This window comes from Diadema antillarum, unplaced genomic scaffold (assembly GCF_040938485.1).
Source record: "Diadema antillarum isolate AM-2024a unplaced genomic scaffold, OU_Dant_1.0 seq00001042_RagTag, whole genome shotgun sequence".
Taxonomy (NCBI): Eukaryota; Metazoa; Echinodermata; class Echinoidea; order Diadematoida; family Diadematidae; genus Diadema; species Diadema antillarum.
Genome location: NW_027271873.1, coordinates 245,918 through 269,368, shown reverse-complemented (window position 1 = coordinate 269,368; position 23,451 = coordinate 245,918). Strand labels below are relative to the sequence as shown.

Here is a 23,451-nt window from a genome sequence, read left to right as displayed (position 1 = left end):
CAGAAAGCGCTCTATGAGATGTCAAAGAGCATGCAGTTCTAAGGGTATCAAAAGTTTATTCGATGAAAATCGGTTTTGAAATGGCTGAGATATCCAAAAACAAGGTGAAACAAGTATCCTAATAAAGTTGTGGCATGTCGCCTTTTATTATTAGCACTTTTTTGGATATCTCAGCCATTTGAAAACCAATTTTCATCAAATAAACGTTGAATCCTTCTTAAAATTACATGCTCTTTCATATTTCATAAGAGGCTTTTCATTATCTCACTTAGGAATGTTCAAAACATGAATCCCTACCTCAACCATGTACTGTACAGTCCCTTTAAATGCACCCTAAGCTACTGGATGACCTCATCTTGCTGTTGTCGGGACTGACTGAGGAAATGCATGCTCCCTGTAACAAGCCTTCCAGGGAGAATAGGAAGCAAGGCCAGCCCGGTCTGTGCCATTGTCGACAACACGACTGTAGAGACTGGCATTAGTGTCACACAGTTAAATCAAGTGGTGACCTGTCACACGCGAAGAGGAAGATGGCCCACTCGGCATGCTCCTGTAGAGACCTGCTGTATTCTGCACCAAATTAACCTCATAAATGCATTGTAAAGGTATGAATGAGCTATAGTGTGATGTGAAAGAATACTATTTACTGTAAAAGTGGAAATTTTCGCGGTGTTGAAATTTTCGCGCATTTCGCGCAACCAGAAACTAGCGCGAAAATAAAAGCATGCGAATATTTTTGCTTGCTATACATTCCTGTGCGTGATGTCTTGATTCCGCGGAAATAAAAACACACGAAACTCTTCTTACCAGGCCAAGCGCGAAAAATTAGTCGCGCGAAAATATCCACTCTTACAGTATATCATAGGCAAAAAATATTAGATTATCTGAAGTTAAGGGGAGAGATATGAACCTTTACGTCCTCACAATGAAGAACCTTTGTGTCATGGAATGTCTCTATCCAATGGCTTTTATATTTTACTGACGCAAGAATCTGGTTATACTGTTTGCTGTATGTTTAGAATAATTCCCATTGGTATGCATGTTGTCATGGGGAGTAGAGCGCATGCCAAATAGTGATACATCCATTGCTGATTTCCACTTTTAGATCTGAACAGCTGTGACACATACTGCTGTTCTTGAGCACCAAATAAATACATTATAGGTAAACCTTGTGCCACTAAAATCCAGTGTATGGCTCATCATGTGGCTCTCGACTGCACTGAAAATAGTCTCTGGAATAAACAGCTGATTCCAGGCCAAAGGAGCACTTTATCTCCAGAACTGGACATCAAGTGACAACGCTCTGTGTGTGCATGGTCCAGCATGATGTGTCAGTAACAATCACATACTAATCTCTGAAGGTCAAAGTTCAATAAGGGAGGATCTTGTCCTGTCACGTCTTCTGTTTCTTCTTGCTGCTAGGTATTGTAGACACCTTGGGGCCCTTGGAGTGGAATTTCCTCTTCTGTTCAGGATGGAAAGGAGCAGAAAGAATATTGGTATTTGACAAATCACCAGTGAGAGTTCAGAAGTAATATGCTTTATAACTGAAAACCTTAACTGCAGGCAGTTCCAGAGACTCCAACTCTCCGGCTTTCGACGGGAGATCTCCCGCCAAAAGCCCATTTTTGCAAAATCTCCCGTTCTCCCACTTGAGATTTAACCCTAAAAAGACTGGGGGGGGGGGCCTAAAAGGCCCCCCCCTCGACATTTCGCGCGATTACTCAGCAACACGCAATGCTCTCGCCGCGATGCTCTATGACTTTTTTCTTTCGAGTTTCCCGCACATTTTGACACCAAATTTGTGACGCCCGGGGGTACGGTTCTGAAGTTACATAACTTTTTGTACATGCACGTGAGACCGAAAATGGCTCAAAAATGTGATTTTGTGTACAAAGTCAATACAAATTGAGTTTTATCACATGGTTCATATAAATATGCTTATTTTTACTCTCAATGGCTAAAATCAATTTGTTTTAGTAGTATTATGCTTCAAAAAGGGTCTGCCACAAATTTTGCTGAAAAAAACAACAAAAACAAAATGTCGTAAAAACAATGAAATACATAAGAAATTCATAAAACAATAAAATAAATAAGAAATTAATTTTGATACCGAATTTTTTTTCAAGTACATTTGCTAAGAATGCCACAAAGAATATCTAGACCAAAAATGAACACTTTTGGAGCTTTATTTACTGATTTAGATCAAAAAGTCTGATTTCTTGCATAAATTATCATAATTAATCAAAATAAAATAAAAGAAGACTATTTTGGAAAATTTAAATGTACGATCTTGTAGATTACATCGCACACTACCATTGTGCAAATTTCCGCGGCGATCGCGCGATCCACGGCCGAGATCTTAAGGGGGGGCCCTTTAGGCCCCCCCCCAGTCTTTCGAGCTACCAAAATAGCCCAGTCTTTTTAGGGTTAACCCTAACTAGGCCGGGCTATTTAGGTAGATCATAGACCTGGGGGGGCTCCCAGGCCCCCCTCCAGATCTCGGCCGTCGACAGCGCGATCGTGGCGAAAATTGGCACACACATTGCCTATGATGTAATCTAAAGTACCATGAAGTTAGATTTTTTAAAAATTATCATCTATGCTAAATTATGCTAATTTATGCATAATGATGCATGAAATCAGACAATTTGGTATAAATCACTAAATAATGCTCAAAATGGGCACATTTTTTGTGTAAATATTCTTTTTAGTGTCCTGAGCAAATATAAGAGAAAAAAATTGTGCCATCAGAAAAAATTTCTTAAGTATTTTATTGTTTTTTGAATTTCTTAAAGGACAAGTTCACCTTCATAGACATGTGGGTTGAGTGAATGCAGCAATATTAGTACAACACATCAGTGAGAGTTTGAGGAAAATCGGACAATCCGTTCAAAAGTTATGAATTTTTGAAGTTTCTGCTCAGTCACGGCTAGATGAAAAGACTAAGTTAGGTTGTGATGTCACATGAGTACAACGATATAAAGAAAATTCAACATATTTCCATTTTTCTCGCATAACAAAAGAACACTCAACTTCTCTCTTTCAGAAGGCAGGGGGAATAATATTACCCTTAACATACGTCAGTAGCAAGTTGAAGAAATGTTTTTTTTTATTCAAAAAGTAAAGTTTTGTGAAATTCTCTTTTTATTTTCCTTATATAGTTGTACGCATGTGACATCATACACTGTAGTAGTCTTCTCATCCAGCAGTGACTGCGCAGGTACTTAAAATATTCATAACTTTTGAACGGATTGTCTGATTTTCCTCAAACTTTCACTGATGTGTTCTACTAATATTGCTGCATTCTCTCAATCCTAATGTATATGAAGGTGGACTTGTCCTTTAAGTATTTTATTGTTTTTTGAATTTCTTATGTATTTCTTTGTTTTTTCGACTTTATGTTTTTCATTGTTTTTTTCTATGAAACTTGTCCGCGACATTGTTCCGAAAAAGAAAATATGTTATTAATTGATTTTAATCTATGAAACCCCAAAATAATCATGCTTTTATGAAATTTGCCTGTAAGCACAGTTTGCATTGAAATTGTACACGAATTCACGTTTTTGAGCAATTTTTGGTCTGACATGCACATACATTTATGCGCAACTTCGAAACCGCGCGCCCGGGTATCGCAAATTTGGTGTCAAAAGATGCGGGAGACTCGAAAGAAAAAAGTCATGAAACGTCGCGGCGATAGCTTTTCGCGTTAGCGATACATTGCGCGGAATGTCGAGGGGATTGTATGTTCAAAAACAAGCCTTAAATAGCGCGAGAGAGCATCTAGAACCCTAGACTGCAAGGGACTTTGCGCTCGTGATGTGCGCTTTGCGCACATCAAGTTGGAGTCTCCCGTTTGCTAGGGGTTTCAGGTGGGAAAATCTCCAGATCAGAAGGTGCTTGGGGTTGGAGTCTCTGCAGTTCCACAGGGAACCCCCCACAACAAACAATATCTGTTTTGAACAGGACTAAGAACAGAATATGAAGGAAGGAAACACATAAGTCAAATTAAAGATTTTCAAAATGTAAACTCTGATGAATGGTTACAACATTATGACCTGGGCCCTGTTGCATAAAACCCTTACCGCTGGACTTACCGCTCCTTTCTAGCGGTAAGTCTTCAAATTAGCGGTAAATTCTATAATCCTTGATGCTGATTGGCTGTGACGCCTAATTTTGACGGTAGTTACCATTGAAATTCAATAGTAAGTTTTATGCAACAGGCCCCAGCTGGACATTCCAAATGTTTACTGATTTGATATTCAGGTTGCACATTTCATAACTGTGGTAAATATTGTTGTATTTGGCAGACAGAATTACACAATCAACAATGAAAATTATCATGCATATGAATTGAATTATACAGTACTACCATATCCCATCAAGTACATATTCAGGGTCTCCCAACCAACATGGTATTCACATGATATCAACCAGACTGGTATATAATCACATGGAGTGAATGAGTATGGGAATGGTAACAGATGAATGATCAAACTGTAAGACAAAAAGATCAGTTAAAAGTCATCATGCTTTGAGAGAATAAAAACAACAAAGGGAAAATTGTTTTAAACAAAGTGTTGTCATCTTTATACCTGTTTTATTGAAATTGAAGCAACAACAAAATAAAGGTACACAAAATCTGTTGGCTGTACCCATCTTCCAAACTGATACCATATGAATTTCATCCTTTTCCTATCACAAGCCCCCTCCAAACCCCCTGCCCCAAAACACTGATGTCTATTACCCTCCCTATACAAGCCATATCCCAGAGCCATTAATTGCCCAGTGGTTGTTCTCTTAGGATAATCAAGTACTCATCTAGAGGGGTCAAAGGTCAAAACATGCACACTCTTGACATTCTGCACTGACATTTAGTTACCTGGGACTGCTTGATTTTTGCCTTGAGCTTCTCGATGTCCATCTTACTCTCTTCCCTGGGAGCTGCCTTCTTCTCGGATGCAGCGGCTTCCTTAGGAGGGATGAATGGCTGTTGACGCTTGTCTTTCCGCCTTACTTCAGCTTCTGCCTGTTTCAGCTGTCATTGGAAGATGGAAGAAGTGTAAAGAGGTGACAGACTGCATCTAAGTGACATCTCAGCAACTTACCATGAAAGGAAGGATCTCAACCTGAACTTCATCATACTGAAGACATCCATAAATGCACACAAGTGTGGATTCTTCTCAGGGACAATTTGGATCTGGAACCACCTACCTAGTCAAACTGTGCATGCCACAAATCTGACAACATTCAGATAGGCTGTTAGAACTATTACATCTTTACAGCCTCTCATCCAGAGTTTACTCGCACAGTGCAGACTCTTATTGTCTAAATAAGAGATTTTCACCATGGAACCTCCCCATGACACAATATAGTTCATCTCAGTATTATAGATTCTTGGAGCTGCAAGAGGAGTTATTATTCCCCTTGCATTCCTATTTCATCAAGTATCTAGGAAGCATCTTATATGCTTTTGCAATAAATTGAAACATATCCACTAAGATGTAACATAAAGCCAACAATCACATCTTGGGGTCATACCCCTTACAAAAAAGGGGAAAAAAAGAAAAAAAATTACAGTGAATTCTACCCAGAGTTTTAACTTTTGGCAACAGCATTGTGATGGTGGCAACTGTCGGAACTTCCAAACTTAGAAGTGTTTTCCCATACTGAAAATAGCTTTGGTTTCATCATTGGCAAAAAACACTGTACAGTAAGGATATTACTCTGTACGCATTAAAACCATCTCACAAAGTGGTCTGCCAGAGTATGGCTATGGAGTAGCTACAGAATAATTTGGTATGCTTTGGCAGTATTCCTCTTCATTCTTTTGTGTTCTGTTTTGTGCATCTTCTGGTAAAGATGTGAAGCAACCATGTCCCATTTGAAGGGGGAAAGAAGAACTGTTCAAATAATGTCAATATTGACATAATGTGGCATAAACCATGTCATATATTGTGTAAAGGGGATAGGACTTACTCTCTTCTCCTCTTTTAACTTGGCTTTTTTCTGTCCTTCTCTCAAGAAGTATTCACCAGTGGCCAGCTCCTTGTCAACCTGCAATTTCAAGAATAATTGCAATATACATGGAAATCACAATTTTCATAAGCACCATAACATGTTTCATATACAGGTTTAAGATGCATTGAGCTCAAATAAAATCTGAGCCACACAAAACATTGATAATCAATAAAAAATAAGAGTGTAAGATCAATCTCAAAAAGCATTGAAATGTTGTGTTTTTTAAAGATGAACCAATACTCAAACTGATAATGCCTACGTGATTGAGGACAAGTAGGTATAAACATGCTATTTTTATCACATTTTCACAATTTGGCCAGTTTCTCCAACCAAAAGAGTGAAGTTTGCTTGCAACGATATGATTTGTATATCTATGTTTTAAACTGCTTGATACTAAAGCTGTACCTTGGTTTCTGGCTGAGGTGGAGGGAAGGGTGTGTACTCCTTCTTCTTCCTGATCTTTTGAGGCTGCTTCCGCTTCTTCAGGTTCTTGGACTTGAACTTTGGCAGGAACCTATCCCAGGATTCATTGCGCAGTTTCTCATCCTTCATTAACTCCCGCTTTATCATCAGAATCTGCCAAAAACAGACAAGAAAGAAGACAAGACATGACACTTCAATCATTCATGCCTCTGCTGCCCTAGCTTTGCAAAAAGGACGCAAGCCACAAATCATCCAAATCTGAGTGAATGCCAAAGGTCTGTCGAGATTTCAGAAGAGTCCAACAAGACGGGGCCTATTCCAATATCTGAGGCACTTGCATTTTCACTCTCGCCAACAAAGACAGATGTATCAGCTTAATACATTGGTTGCATGTTACCCACTCTCAAACTACCCCGACAGACTTGCAGATATCAAAGCTAAGAAAACCGCAAAAACAAATTCATATGATAGAAAAAACTATGAAAACTTGTCACTGGTTTTTATCTAAAATGTTTAATCATTACAAGAACCTTACTGAATTTCTAGCATTAAAACATTTTGAAATTTGATGTCTTTCTTTTTTAATGAAAGCTGTTGCAATGGCATCTAACACTGATCTATTCTGCTTAAATCTTTATTCTCTGGCAGGCTGGATTTCCTCTAAACTTAAAGCCAAGAATCAAGAAAACATGTTTATCTGGTGGTCAGGCTTTTTATCACTTCTACAGAGGTTTCTGAAAATGTACTGGGGAACTCATACATCATTAGACATCTTGGAGTTTGGAAATCTTAGAGATATCAAATCAAGAAAATTAATTTGGTGACATAATAAGCTCTTGCGGTGATGGGATGATATATATTTTATGTGCAGAGAATGATCTGATCCTGTTGTGCAAGTCTTACCTTGATATTGTAGATTGGATGGACGTTGTTGAGGGTGTCTGTCACAATCTTGTTGACGTCACGAAGGCCTCGGTGGGGTCCTACAGCAGCCACGGTGTTACCCTGCACCATGATGTAACACTTGGTAAGCAGCTCTATGGCCTGGAGTGGGAGAAAATCCAAAAGTGGGCGTTCCTTTCAATTTGTGACACTTCAAGTAGAAGTATAGTTAGAGTAACAATACATTCCACAAATGTTGACTGGGCTTTTTTGGCTATGCTATATCAGGGGAGGGGGATTCTGCCCCCCCCCCCCCCCTTAAATTTCTTTCACTAACATGCAAACATTATGATGGTTGATCATGTAAACAAACAAGATTGTGATTTTGGTTGACAGCAAATGCTCAAGCAGGCAGACAATGTCCTGGTCACATAACTTTAGTCACTATGAATTTCTGAAAGTGGACTGACAAAACTTTAAGTGGGACTTTCATTTCAAAGATTTCAGCTGTGTTTGTTTTTTTTTTGAGATATGTTTCTTTCATACCTTTGTTGTGATTCATTCATCAATTTGCATAGATGTCCTAAAACTAATCATCTGTGAATATAGGTTACCTCCTCCAAATCACTATAATATATCATAACTTTTGCATGAGATGGTGCCATCATTACGGGTATTTTGGTGTATGTTTCATCACTGCATTTCTTTGTTTATTTTGCTTTTTAGTTGTTTCGTTTTTGTCTGAAAGGGATAATTTTAAGCCAATAAAATAGCTTGGCAAGTATTAAGTTAACAGCTAAGTGCATGGGCAAATCAAAGTTAGACTTACTTTGAGAGTGGATCCATTAGGTCCAATGAGTCGCTGTCTCCTCTTGACAAACCTCTCTCGGTTCCTTACCATCCGACCGATCTTGATGACCTCCGCGGACACATCGTCCTCCAAGACACGAATAGCCTGTCAGTGTCATGAATATTAACACACACGAAATTATTGAATGGGAATGAATAGAGTACAGAGGTAATGATGTCACAGTCTTTTGTTATAGCTTGGGCTGGAACCAGGTGCTGCCTGCACAAACACTTGGGCCAGATGAGATTGTTTAGATCCCGTTTCCATAGAGATGAATGGCTACGACAATCACACATTAGTACTCCATATGGATAACAGAACCCCCTTCACAATGTCCTAGTATAAGTCTCCACAAATGTTTTACCTGTTGTTAGCCGCAACCACCATCTTTCTCTCTTGAACAGATATACTGTATACCCTTCCGATGTCAAGAGTTTGACACTTTACAACAATTGTCACAAGATTTCAAGAGTGGCCGAATAATATAATAAAATATAATAAAATAAAATAATTGAGAATCATAGAAAAGGAATGAGAAGTAATCATCCCTTGTCAGGAGAGCAGTTTGTGATTTCCCGACCTAGAGACGAGATATAGCACATATTTGTTATGGGAGACAATTGAATATTTGCATGTTGTAAATTTTGAGGATATCAGTCATCTCACAATAAGGGGGAAAGAGTCTGTTCTTGTTCTTGCTTACTTTATAGTCTACAAATAAACCTCTGCCTTTCAAATGCAGTCAAACCTGTCTAGAGTGGCCACCCATGGAAGACAAAAAAGCGGCCATTAAAGACAGGGTGCTCCCTGCAGACAGGGTCTTAACATGGTTTTTCTCTTGAGGGGAATTGTTTTAGCGGCTGCATACAGCAGATGGCCACTACAGACAGGTGGCTGCTATGGCAGGTTTGACTGTACCTGCTCATATGGAACACTCCTGGCAAGCAGCTTGATCATGTCTCTGGATTTGATGATGATAAATGGGTCCCACGTCTGTCGAGTTGTCTTAACAGTCATGCTGCCCTCTACGAGATCCAGGTTAGCCTTGATGCCCTGTAAGCCAAGTAGTGGAACGTGGCATGAAAATGATAAACTAGCTCTCTTCGCCATATATTACGCAAGTCTAATTTTTCGCAAATCGGGATGTCCTGACAATTTTGAGAGTGATTAAATTTGCAATCATTAAAGGACAAGTCAACCCTTCATAAACATAAGGATTGAGAGAATGTAGCAATATTAGTAGAACACATCATTGAAAATTTGAGGAAAATCGGACAATCCGTTCAAAAGTTATGAATTTTTGAAGTTTTTGTGCAGTAACCGCTGGATGAGAAGCTACTGCAGTGTATGAATAACTTAGATGTCACATGCGTACAACAATATAAGGAAAATATAAAGAGATTTTCACAAAATTTCATCTTTTGAAAAAAGTACACATTCCCTTGACTCGTTACCGACATATGTTATGAGTAATATTATTCCCCCTGCCCTTAGAAAGAGGCAAGTCAAGTGTTCTTTTGTTATGCGAAAAAAGTGAAAATATGTTAAATTTTCTTTACATTTTCTTTATACTGTTGTACGCATATGACTCATAAGCTATAGTAGTCTCCTCATACAGCGGTTCCAACACAAAAATTTGAAAAATTCATAACTTTTGCATCGATTGTCCAATTTTCCTCAAACTTTCACTGATGTGTTCTACTAATATTGCTGCATTCTCTCAATCCTTATGTTTATGAAGGTGAACTTGTCCTTTAAGTGTGTACAGTGGACTGCCATCATAATGAAGTCCTCGGGATCGGCAGTCTTCTTTCATTATATCGAAATTTTGTTATAACCAAACAAATAAACAATGAAAATACATAGAGTGGATAACGTTGCGGCCTGATTTTTTACTTCGTTGTAACCAGAATTTTGTTATAACCGTGTTCGTTATAACAGGAGTGCACTGTACAGTAATATAGTAAGACATGTACACGTGCACATCGCATTCACGCTGAGATCAGTGTTAATAATTCTGTGTATTGTTAAATTCGCGAAAAGCACCTGATTCATGAAATTTGCGAAAATAAAAACCTCACAGAATAAACAGCTATACAGTAAGCTATGGGGACTTGTTTGATCTTTACTGAAAGAACTATTACTGAATACAGAACCTACTTATAAATTTTGTCTCACATAATATTCAAATAGGATCATTGTCACATGCATACTGCTCTGTCAGAAGGAGTCCCATGTCACGCTAGGAGCTTCCACATTATGGGCGAGAAATTTTGTAAAATCACTTCCATAGTTAAATTGTCATTTCCGGGGCAACTTTTCATTTATAACCTGTCTGAAAAAAAGAATGAAAAGAAAAACAAAATATGACATGAACAGTAAGTCTTTATACAACTTCTAAAAAGAATGTACAATGTAGCTATCTGATTGGTCAATTGCACATCATGTGACATGCAGTTAGAAGTACTGACATGCAGTTAAAAGTACCATTGCCCACAGTTGCTGTCAGCCGGCAATTCTGTGCAAGAAAAATGGATATGGTATGGCTGACATCACCAATTACCATTGACTCCCGTGTTAAACTCACGATTGACTCAAAGTTTTTGTTCCATTGCATGGCTGTGATGTCACAATATCTCTGTGAACGCAACAATTACAAGCATGATGCTTATAAGTGTGTATTTTGTCACTCAAGTTTTGTAAACAATTTCAACCAGTTGGTTTCGGGTACATATGTGTACGTACATACACGGCTGACTGTGACTGTGGTGCAGCTACTCATTCACCTTTCAAGGAAAATGATTGCCATTTCTGTGCTAAATTCAAGTATCTGTGTGGATATGTCTATTGACGTCCTTGAGGTGTTGAGGTGAGGTGTTGAGCTGTAATATCAAACAAATAGTGTATGGTCTTTATTCATGCAATGAAACAAGATTTCGCATTCGGTGAAAGATGAGTCACACTTTTCAACTCAGCTTCACATCGTTGAATAGAGCGCCTCTATCTTTCACCTCATGCAAAATCTTGTACCATCGCACTTGTGACCATTCGTATATTATTACACAGCTCTGCTGTGCCACATTGGATCAGGATAACATATTTCACCTGTTGGTGAAGAGCTCATTTTGCTGTACACACATTTCCCATGGACTTCTGCCCAAGTACATTTGGGACTACTGGTCTTCAACAGGTTGACCTGTTTTGAGGTAACCCTTACATACAGGGCCTTTGACTTACTGTATGGTCAATGTTTATGAAAAAAAAAATGGTCTGTAAATGTGAATAGCTATTTGAAAATTGTTGATTCACTATAATGGTGAGTCTACTTACACAGTGTACAAGGATATGGTGGAGAAACAAACAAAATCACTTATTTCAAGAAAAGCATCTTATTTGTGATAAAATTCTTTTAGTCAATCATGAATAAGACACATCACATAACTTTTGATACTAGCGGAGATGGTTATTTTTCTCCTCTTCGTCATTAAGAGAACTAAGTTAATGTTCCACTCAAAGTTACGGCCTTCTTACCGGGCATGTACAGAGGGTAGCAGTGAATGAAAAAACATCTCCATGGATGCGAGTACTTAGCGACGTGCCCCACATAAACCATCCTTGGTCCACACCTGTTCATCCTCTACATAAATGATATCATACAGTCTGTCACATCAACAACCAGGCTATTTGCTGACAATTGTATCATCTACAGGCCAACCCTAAGTTCAGAAGACAAAAATTCTCTCCAGACTGACCTCAACAATCGTCTAAATTGGTCTAACCAGTGGGGCATGAAGTTCAACTCTTCAGAGTGTAAAGTAATGAGAGTTTCCAGAAAACAAAATCCCAGCAAGACTGACTACCAGATGATGGGTAGCCCCTGGAAGAGGTTAACAAGATCAAATATTTGGGAATCGTTACCCAGAACAACCTGAAATGGGGCAAGTAGTTTGACAATGCTGCTACCAAAGCAACCAAGATGCTCAACTACCTGAAAAGCAATTTCTCCTCCTGCTCAAGAACCATGAAAGAAAACCTCTACAGGTCCATAGTTCAACCCCACCTGGAATATGCCAGCTCAGCAGGGAACCCCAGAACCAAGAAAAATAGGGACCTCCCACAGAAAGTGCAGTAGAGGGCAGAAAGGTTCGTCCTCGGAGACATCACTCCTCAGTCCAGTGTAACCAGAATGCTTGCAACACTCAAATGGGACAGCATTGAGAAAAGACGCCTAATCCAAAGGCTAACAACACTTAACAAGATACTCAATGCAGAACTGGATTTACCACTAGAAGATTATCTTCAGAGGAAAAAAACTGGATTTACCACTTCAAGATTATCTTCAGAGGAAAAGTCTAAGAAGTAGGCGAACACATGACAAGCAGTTAGCTGTGTTTCAATGCACATCAACACCATTTGCAGAATCCTTTTCTGCAGAAGTCATGAAGCTCTGGAATGATCTCCCCCTGCATACCGTGGACATCAAATGCAGCATTTTTTAAATCTAAGCTTCAAAATTAATTCAAACTGTGTAATCATGTAAACTCCACTCTCATCATACCCCCAAGTTAAACTTCCAGTGGTAGTTCCTAGACGACCTTTTGGAAATGATGAACAAAAGGTAATAGGTACAAAGTATTTTTTTTTTTTTTGGACTGTGCGTGTTCACATTCAAAAAGCAATAAAGATATCATCAATTGAGGAGCAACATCAATGACTTACATGTTCATTAAGAGCCTTTTGCACCAGAGGCCAGCATTCCTTGAGATATTTTTCTCTGTACTTTGGAAACAGTGTCGCAAATGAACTTTCCTCCACTAAACCATGAGGGTTGTCTTCTTTGGTGAACTTGTCCTTCCAGTTTGGGGGCACCTCGTGGGCTACAGGCTCACTACTCACTGCCATGGCAATCTCTCAAACCTATAAAAGAAAAGCACATAGATCTAATATTAGCAACTAATATTAAGTTTCTGATTGCATTAGCAGCGATATTGCTCGCTAACCTAAGAGTGAGTTGTTTTGTATTTGAGCAATGACATGAAAATCAATTACCACGTCAACATCAACACTTCCTAATAACCAATCTGCTTCAACTTTATATGAGTGGTCGGGAATAAGCCATGAACAGTAAGTATTTCCTGTGACTTTTGTGCCATTTCGGTGCGTAGAATTTGAGATGGATACGAAAGTACACTGTACATCAGTGCAAGAGTGCAGTGAGGGTTAGAACTGTATAAATTTAGAACTTTACAATATGTAACTCATGTACACAGGTATGCACATATATTGTTATCAAGATCTCACTTCATTTATTCATTGCAAAGAGTATGAACATTCGAGCAGGGTGCATACATAAAGTACTTTGTACTTGACTAATGAATAGGTCTACTGCTAAACTTGGTACTTGGTAGAATAATCCTCCAAAATACTCCTTGTAGGGGTTAAAAACTGGAGGTGCATGTAACCCACCATCACCTGTAAATTTTACCCATGCAACTAGTATATTAGGCAAGAGCTCCATATGTACTCCCCGTTAACTGAAAAAAATAAACAAAATGATATCTTATAAGTAACGTTAATATAATTAAATTTGTGATATATATTTAGGTGGCTTTATAGGGTTAGGGTTAGGCCAGGGCCCAGGGCCAGTTTGGGGTTAGGGATATAGGGTAACGTTGATCTCGGTGTCATAGGGTCACATGGACCCCGGAGTCCTACAACACTAATCTATTGACCGATTCTGTGACGCGCTATGTGTATTATTAGCATAGGCGCAGCCATAGTGGGTGTATCAGCAGACCCCCCCTCCGCACTCCCCCACCCCTCTCCCTACGTTAGCATGCGCGCAGAATGAAAAACTGCTTTAGCCAATGGGTGTCTTGTACTGAGTGCGCGAATGCTTGCTTAGTGCGCGAACCTTTGTTACAAGTGCGTGATAAACATGTTGCCCCGGGGTGGGGGAGAGCAGGGTGGTCGCTGATACACCCACTATGGCTGCGCCCTGTGCCGTAAAATGTCTGCTGCCCTCAACGAACCCGAATCGGTCAATAGGTTAGTGGGGGGGGGGGGGGGTAAATAAATTACATATGGCACTCTTTCCCTATAAGGCGATAAATTGAGGTATTTTACGACGAGAATGCTGATGAAGAAGTGGTCTGTCGCGGCTGCGCTGGTTGCCTGCTTGTAAATCTCGCAATCGCTAATAGGCAAAAAGTACCCGGATGTTGATTTAAGCGTCATTTACGGTGCATTATGGGATAGTTTGGGAAGCCAAGTCACTTCCGTTCGTATGTGTGATACACGAATGCTCCTTGCATACAGCTTACAGCTACTCTGTATACAGCCGGCCGACTGTATTCTGGCGTGTACTTACTGTTTCCTCGACTTGAATTTTAGCGTTTGTTTTGAAATTTCTCCATTCTAGAGAAATTGCTGTAAATACAACTATGGGTTGTTACTGCAAAGCTGCTAATAAAAGTGCCATGTGTTGGTCGTACTACAATAAACGAAGAAGTCTACAGAAATATCCCTGGATGCGAGAGGTGATGTGGGTGAACGCTGTACATTTCAGCTTTCACTGTCCACTTTCACTGCCAGTGATTCAAGGTCAGGCTTGTGTTTTCCACGACAAGGAATGCCTCTTTATGTCAAAAATGCTTTCAGCTGGGGAACGGTCATTCTCTCGAAGTTTCGAGAAGGACCTTCCATGACGATATCCAGGGGGGAGAATATTTTCAAGTATTATTTTTAGTGTTGTTGTGGGGTATGCAGAGATGACTGATGTGCAAGTCGATCGCTATGATCGAGCAGTATGTCTACGCTTGTCTGCATACAACTGTAAGTGCAAGGCCTAGGGCAAATACAGGGGCTACGCTAGGGGCCTATCACAGGCCTGGCTCAGGTACTGGCGCCTATCCGTGGCGGGCAGGGCGCGGTGCTAGGCGTACACGTACACTATATGCAGGCTAGCGCTGTGCAAAATATGCCCCGCACCAGAAGTGCCCAAGTCCCTGAAGTGCAATAAATCTTGACAAAAAAGCGGCAATTGTGCACTTTATGGCCCTATATTATCGGTACCTCATTCGCCGTGTGCTAAGGTGATATCCCATAAACCATCCCGCACTGAGCAGCTGGCGAGCTTCTCATGCTGTATGGAACATCGTTTGACAAGTGATAAGGTCACTAAAAGCCCGCCTCACTCACGGCACTTCTGCGGAGCTAGCTGACACATTGAACAATGTGCGATCGCGATTTTGCGTGCCTTTGCTCTCCGCTGCAGGATTATCAAGCTTTACAAAATATACAATGTTGCATTGCAGTAAATTGCCATGATCATAGCACAAAGTGTAAGAAAGTTTGCAGTAGTCTGTGATACAATAGATTCCATTTTTGAACTTCCTAGCTTGCGCCGCTAGCTCGCCACAACAGTTACATGAATACATGTATTTTCATGCCTCTTTATCCATCCCGATCCCAACCCATCACAAATCGCGCAAACCAACCATGCGGGCAAGGCTTATGTGTGTGTGTGTGTGTGTCCATGTAGTGGCTGCCCGTAAATCGGTAGCTATACACACTTCACATGGCATCTGGTCGGGCTCGTCAAACGGTAACTGTGTAGACAAAATAAACACTAACAGACTGACGAATCACGATAAGATTTGGGGGTTTTTTGTTATTATTTTACAGAATAATTCCGCCAAGGCCGCCAAAGCGGACATATGTCCTCCACAATAGGTTAATTAGTGATACCCTGCTTAATATATAACGCAAAATTCATTCATTTAAAGTCATGATTGAAGCACAGAAGTTTACCACTCCTTGCATTCTAATTGTGTGTGTGCCAATGCACAGCTCGCGCTCGATCATGCCGCGCCGCAGAGGCAGCAGGGAAGGGCGTTAGAGCAACCATGTGGCGTACCGTAAGAGCTTTGCATCCCAACTCGAAATCTCACACACATGTATACAGTACAGTGCCGGAAGACCCGCTGTCGACCCGCGGTGCCTGTGGAGTGATAGGAACTCCAATTCGTACGCACTGCTCGATTAAGGTAAAATCTCGCAGCGATAATATAGGGCTGTAAAGTGCACAATTGCCAAAAAAAGCCACATCCAGGTACTTTTTTGCGTATTGGCCATAGCGAGATTTGCGCTGCGCTCTGCTGCTGCTGCGCGCGCTGCCACCCACCACCAACCCTCGTGAGTCATCAATCATGCTCTAGCCTGACCAGACACTGTGCTGCGCACAGGGTCTGACATGTGTTAGTGTTTCAACGTTGTAAACGACCGTCACTATTGACGGCAAAATCACATAAAATACCTTTTATTTTGTATGATTTGAAGAGTAATATAATTTGCAACACTTACCTACAGCGTATTTTCCTGATGGTTGAGTTGAATTCGGCGTTTTGTTGGTATCCAGACCTTATTGTTGAATTTTTCGGAGTAGATCGTGCGGTGGCATCTTTTCCTTCGAGAGCTTCACAAAAGCAACAAACTACCACGCATGCGCATTCAGAAGTGGTTGCTTTTTACGTACGCCCGTGCGCCCGTGCGTTTCATGTGTTACGTAAAGCTTGTAGTAGATCCGCGCGTGCTGCACCGGCAATGATTTGAACTTTTTTAGTCGGGGTCATCCGACTATCTCATCACTTCCGCCCCGACTACCTACGTTGTAGTATACGAGAGTGAATGCCATTCATATAACACGCAGATGAGGAGTGAAGCAGTAAGGACGTTTACAGACCTGATTTCAGCCATAGATTTCGGTAAGTTTTAGACGTAATTAAACAAAAAATCGCATACCGGTTATTGAATGATGGTCATAGATTACGATAATTCCTTATATTTTAGTTTTCCACGATTAATAAAGATATTCATGAAGGAAACAGTGAACGATAACAACGTCCGCGAAGGAATAGAGGTGCAGCGCTGTCGCCAGCGCTGCGTGTAGTTAATCATGCTCATGCCTCATATCCGGTCCCAGCACTGGACCCCATGGACGACGTGCTAGTACAGCTAAATATGGGTTATCCAGACATCTTTTTTCAGATTGAAAATGAAACGTTAGATGTCTACAGTACCCGAATCGCGGTAAAGGCAGGCCGCAGCAGCTAGCAGCGCAGCGCGTGTGATGATACATGTTAAAAAGGCCGAAGAGCTATGAGCGTACATTACACACACAGAATAATACATCTGGGACTATCAGTATTCGTGTCGGATAACTCCACACACAAGCACGACATCTTCGTGACTACCACTAACATTCTGAGAGTAACATACACAGAGCACATACACTGATGAACTACATTTATACTGTCTATTACATATGTACTAAGTCTTACAATTTAAACGACGATTGACCGCCGATGTGACAAATGAAGTCCGAGCTTGTGCTTGCCCGTGGTCAGTTTTCTATTAGTGTTACATGGTCTATCTTCTTTCGGTGTCTGCAATATAAAACACATGAGCATAAGAAATTGGCAATTATAGTCCTACAGATTAGAGTTTAGATAATGCATGTATATTATCATAAGAATATATGATATTAATTATTTTACTTTAATCGACCCTTGAAACTATATTAATAATATGATTGTTTAATTTTGGATTCAAAAGAATTTTAATGATTCAATAAAAAAAATATTGTATGAAATCGCTACCAATCATTGCCAATTTTGAAATCAAGTGCGTTTTGCCGATGCTTGTTGGATTTGCGTGAGGACTGTATGGACTTTATGTAGTGAATGAATACTGTGTGTAGTGAGTACAGTACGTTGATGATCAGGCAATCGCGAATGTGTTGTGGCTATGAGATGATGATCCATCCGTAAGGAACAGATATAAATCGAAAGTTACTAGCAACATTCTCACTTATTCATCATGGATTGGTTGATGGGGTAAGCATATCCTTCTTTATTTCTCTGGAATAGCGATGATGGTTCTCCCTTCATTTGTATCTAGTGCGGGAAAGCAAGGGCATTTGTTATTATTGTTTTCCCGCAAATCGCCGGTTTATCATTCATATCAACACAACGCACAACATGCAACACACACAGCATGCACCGGCACGAGAGGACGTACACTCGCAGTCCTATTCCTTGATCCTCCCAACTAACTAGGCTCCTGCATAATTCGTGCTACGAATAGCTACTATGGGAAACTAGGGGGACTACCCTTCCATTACCATGTCTATTATCATGATTATTTAAGCAGTAGTAACGGTACTAGTACTAGCTACTTCGAGAGTCTAGTTCAGTTCGGGAAACCCACTCACAAGGGGGGCCCCTCCTTATAAGTAACCCGTCCCCCTTATAAGTAACCCCGTCCCCCTTAGAAGTAACCCCCGGGGCACCCCTTATAAGGAGTCTCCACGCTTTTTTGCAATGCAACGCGAAAATGAAAGGACTGCGGCAATTCGCTTGATTATGTCCATAAAGCTTCACAAGTTTCCTAGTTACTCACGAAATTTGAGCAAAATCGGTTTGAGGCATCATATCTAAAATCATGGATTTAAATGCGATGTCAAACGACCCATGCGAATGCTGACATGCGAGCGATTACTGGCGTGAGTGTCGCCAGGCGCGGCGGCGCGGCAATGCTTGAGTGCAGACGTGGCGCATGGGTCGTTTGACATCGCATTTAAATCCATGATTTTAGATATGATGCCTCAAACCGATTTTGCTCAAATTTCGTGAGTAACTAGGAAACTTGTGAAGCTTTATGGACATAATCAAGCGAATTGCCGCAGTCCTTTCATTTTCGCGTTGCATTGCAAAAAAGCGTGGAGACTCCTTATAAGGGGTGCCCCGGGGGTTACTTATAAGGGGGACGGGGTTACTTATAAGGGGGACGGGTTACTTATAAGGAGGGGCCCCCCTTGTGAGTGGGTTTCCCGAACTGAGTTAGTAATGATCGTAATTTATCATATGATGGGATGGAAAAAGCAGGGACCATAGGGGTCCGCCGTACACATCCAGGTTATACAGGACTCGGGATCAGCGGAGTTTCAGGAGTTCCAGAACGTCTTCACCTTCACTCCTCAGTCAGATGGTAATGCGCTATGGACTGTGACTGGCTATCTGCTAACTGCTAGAACCGATATTCAAGAATACTTCTCAATTCTCCCAATCACCCATATCCCAGTTCTGTTGATGACCTGCGTACCAGTAAATTTACGCAGTATCATCGACACATTCACCCCTCACACAAGAAAACGGGCGAAAGATGCCACTGCCCACCCCTTTTGGTTCGCTCCATGGGGCGAACCAAGGGCTGAGGGGTTGGCGTCTTACAGTGTAGTTTTGCCTTGTTTTCTCCCCAGGTGACTAGCATTGTACCCATAACATGAATAGCAATAGTCTGCAATTGCAAATGGATCAGGCATGTGCATCGCATTGTGCCATACACAAACTTGTAAGCTTGAATGAATTGCATGATTTCATCAGCATACAGAGTCAGAGGGTCAGGGCTAGGGCTGAGTCTTATTACTGTAGTTTTCAAGTTCCTGCAAAACAATTCTTGCACAGTGGATAATGACTATGCAAATGAGTGAGCTTTATCATGTCATGACCTTACACACTTTTCCTTTGATCGTGTCCAAAAAATAATGATGAAAATTCAGTGTTTCTGTCACTTCAGTCTGTAACATGATGCTATTCCTGGTTGAATAACTTCAGAATAGTATACCAGGATTTGAGCCTTGGGCATAATTGCGTTTGAGTGAAAAACTGGAAATTTAAAAATTTTATGTACAAACTATGTGGCAAGTTGTCAGAGAATGACATGCTCTCTTTGTCATTTGCCTATATTCATAATGGCCGTTCAAGAACTGTTTCCTGAAAAACTAGCGAAACTTCAAAATGTCATAACTTGCTTATTTTTCATCCGATTTCAATCAAAATTATACGGTTAAACTCGTAATATTTTATTCTTTCTTATCAGACTAACTTATATTTGGACTGGATTTCCCCTTTAACCCAAATATTATTAGAATTCATCAAATATTATTGTATTTATTAGAATACATCAGGACAAGGTTGAAGAAATCGGACAATCCATTCAAAAGTTATGAATTTTTTGACATTTTGGTGACGAGACTGTTGGATCAGAAGACTACTATACAAATATCGACTGCGACTGAGGGAGATGGTAAAACTATTTGCACCGAGGTGATTTCTCAACAGTGCTATGCCCCGAGACGAAGTCGAGGGGCATAGCACTGTTGAGAAATCACCGAGGTGCAAATAGTTTTACCATCTCCCGAAAAAAAGCAGTCGATATTTGTTTTATATCCCTCACGAGGGATTTATGCTTTCAAAGAAACATGAGAAAGAGAAGTGATGACAGTGAGCCTACCTTACACGCGTTTCACGTACATTGCATGCATGCAGCGCTGCAAAGTGTGCGATGTGAGAAATTTAGATATCGATCGCAGAATCGGCGATTGCGTGCAGATCGTGGATTCCCAAGTGCTAGATCACGCGGTACGCTCACGCTCGCGCTGCTGCTGAGTACCGTAGATCATCGCATGATGATCGCAGTGCATGCACCGCACCTACGAAATTTAACAGGCCCTATTTAAACATTAGAGATCTAACGCTAGTCTAGGTCTAGTAGAAAAACCGGGTGATTGACTTACCAGTAATCAGTAGATCCGGATTAAGAATAGATCCCTTCTTGGTGTCCAGAAAAGGACGATTCATCACAGTCTTGTAGATTCCACAGAAACGTTTTCCATGTCAAATTAACACTTTTAACAGCGTCGAACTATGAAATCTCCAAACAAAGTTAACGTAGAAACAGTTTGTCTCCAAACAAAGTTAACGCAGAAACAGTTTGTCTCCAATTCCCAAACAAAGTTAACGCAGATGCAGTTTGTCTCCAAATGCAGAAACATGAACACATTTACAGTGACTAAAGCATCACAGGTGGCATTACTAGGTCTTGTAGGCAAGGCCTATTTGTTGAAAATATTGACGGTACATCCGTGGAAGTGGTATTCTGGGCGTTGGTTTTTCGTAATGTTCATCGTGTAGGAGGCTCTGGTGGTGCTTCCAGTAGTGACCGTGGTGGTGTCCGTGGTCTGCTCTTGTGGAACACATGGAAATGAACTATTATTGGGTACTTGATCAAAAACCCGCTCCAACTGACTATCAGTTAGTGGTAGCACATTGTCAGTCTCAGGTTCAGCACCCATGTCCTCAGTGAGAGTTATCTTTGATGTAGATGGTTGTTCTTCAACATTTGTCTTCGGGTACGTGGAGTAGATTCCTGACAATGTTTCTGACATCTTCTTTTTCTTGGCTTCACTTGTGCGGGCGTAGTTCTTAATAGAACTTTCAGCTCTATGGCCAGACACTGTCATTATGTCTCGAGATGGATGTCCTGCCTCGTCCAGAATTGAGATGCTAGTTGCTCGCAGGGAGTGATTTGTGTAGATTTTGCAGCCTGCTTCTTCGCAGATTCTCTTTAACATTGAGCCCAATGTATTCCTCCCAAGAGGGGCATTTGCGTACCAAACGGCATCATCGGTTAGCTGTGCTTTTGATTTTGGCCTTTGCCACATCCATTTACAGTTACCATTCAGTTTGGACAGGTACATTTTGAGGCTGGCTACAGGGCAAAGTGGATTTCCCGGCAAAGAACACATCTGTCCTCCCTGGCTCTTATCGTCATCGTCTGCATGGTTCTTGGTATGCATGTCACGGAGTGTAAAGTACTCACCGTCACTTCCATTAGCTTCATGAAGGATAAAATCTTCTGGCGTCATATTCCTCAAATTCTCCATACCTCTGTTGGCAAAGTAAAGCATGGTGTCAAGGAAAACCTTCTTCTGGAGACCATCGGGAGATTTTAAGTCTAGACTTTGCAGAATCGTTGTCATGTCATCCTCCGAAATTGCAGGGTGATGTTTCACAGCAGCATGGCCTGTTGCTTTCAGATTTTTCACTACGGCTTTGAAAGTTTTTCCACTTCTCGAAAAGGATTCATCCTTGGTAATATCCACGTTTCTTGTCTCCAAGAAATGCCTTTGTAGGCTAAATCGCAAGGCTTGCATAGTTTTCTTGCTGTAGAATTCTCTGTTTTGATTCCGAGCTCCCGCATAGAATTGGGAGAGAAGAAGGTCAAGAGCTTCGTTATCCAGATTATCGACATCGTCGTCAAAGTTGGTGTTTATTTCCTTACAGAAATCCTGGAAGACAGAAAGTCCGTATCGGATTTGTTTCTTTGTGCTTTTGCTGTCGTTTCCGTCGTTAAATTTCAACAATTCTTCGACATCTAATAGGTGAAAACGGGGCTGGTTGTCGGCCATTTCACCACGGTCACTACTGGAAGCAGCCATTTTTTCGATTGGTTGGCTGGATTATGGATCGAGATCCTGCATGCACATGCTAACTAGCGCTAGCTATTGAGACGTCTGCGCGATACGTTGCATGCGTACCGAAAGCGCGCATTCTGGCTACCCCACCGCTCGCTAGATCTGTACGTCTATAGAGTATACACAGGGGTCTACACACTGCCAACAACCAAGTGGGCCTATGTTACGCGACGCAATTTGCGCGCATTTTAGGCAGTGCAAAAAATGTTAAAAATTCAGATATCGATCGCAGTATCGGCGATTGGGTGCAATTCGTGGATTCCCAAAAGTACTATATCCCGCTGGCTAGTAACCAATTGCACCGCATCCAGCTGCTCGTAGCTAGCTAGTAAAACTACACCATGTTCGTGCGCTGTACAAGCCTATGGCAAGAAGCTTTACATGAGGGATATAATACATACTATCATGACATTATATGCACTACAATATATGATGCAATATTTGATTCCCTGGGGTACCAAATGACAATTTGCCATTTTGTTGAATTGTTATGTTGGGGGTTTTTTTTTAGCACTGTACTGTACCCTGGGTTACAAAAAAAATAAAAAAATAAATAAAAATAATTTTTAGTATTATAATGAAAAAAAAAAATGTTTTCTTGTTTGTGATTATGCAACAATTAATGCCTACAAATAATTTTTTTTTTCTCATTTACATGCTCATTCATGCACAAGCGCAATGCGTACAGTACAGGAACTACAGTACTTATGGGAATGAGTGGTAATGACAACAGTGATTGTGTAATAAGTGTTACTGAAAAAAAAAATAATAACATTTGATAAATTCTTGAATAGTTATTCTGTGAAATTTGTATTATCATTGTGATTAGATTACACAAGTTGACATGGAAGGAAAATTGGCATTGGGATCATCAGAAATACTGTACATGATTCAGGGT

The 23,451-nt window shown here is 40.7% G+C and overlaps 2 protein-coding genes across 2 annotated transcripts in view; one reads left to right on the top strand and one right to left on the bottom strand.

Moving 5' to 3' along the window:
* Positions 1 to 1,393: 1,393 nt before the first annotated feature.
* LOC139743021 (KRR1 small subunit processome component homolog) lies at positions 1,394 to 17,607 on the bottom strand. Its single transcript, XM_071653526.1, has 9 exons — positions 17,518 to 17,607; positions 12,896 to 13,086; positions 9,095 to 9,229; positions 8,156 to 8,281; positions 7,348 to 7,488; positions 6,427 to 6,597; positions 5,980 to 6,057; positions 4,883 to 5,038; positions 1,394 to 1,465 (listed from the first exon to the last, which is right to left on the bottom strand). The coding sequence occupies exons 2-9, from the start codon at positions 13,076 to 13,078 to the stop codon at positions 1,394 to 1,396; spliced, it is 1,062 nt and encodes a 353-aa protein (XP_071509627.1). The 5' UTR covers positions 13,079 to 13,086; positions 17,518 to 17,607.
* A 348-nt stretch (positions 17,608 to 17,955) lies between these two features.
* The window catches only part of LOC139743016 (MOB kinase activator 2-like), a 45,138-nt gene continuing 39,642 nt past the window's right edge, over positions 17,956 to 23,451 (top strand). Inside the window, exon 1 of the mRNA XM_071653522.1 lies at positions 17,956 to 18,072. Coding sequence (XP_071509623.1) covers positions 18,056 to 18,072 — 17 coding nt within the window. The 5' untranslated portion in view covers positions 17,956 to 18,055. The remainder of the gene's footprint in view (positions 18,073 to 23,451) is intronic.

Excerpts from the sequence above, each read along its gene's own strand:
- LOC139743021 (XM_071653526.1), bottom strand. The coding sequence starts at position 13,078 with ATGGCAGTGAGTAGTGAGCCTGTAGCCCACGAGGTGCCCCCAAACTGG. Across the intron at positions 6,598-7,347 it reads ATCCAATCTACAATATCAAG|ATTCTGATGATAAAGCGGGA; the intron begins GTAAGACTTGCA and ends TGTTTTTGGCAG. Across the intron at positions 1,466-4,882 it reads CAAAAATCAAGCAGTCCCAG|AAGAGGAAATTCCACTCCAA; the intron begins GTAACTAAATGT and ends CATCCTGAACAG.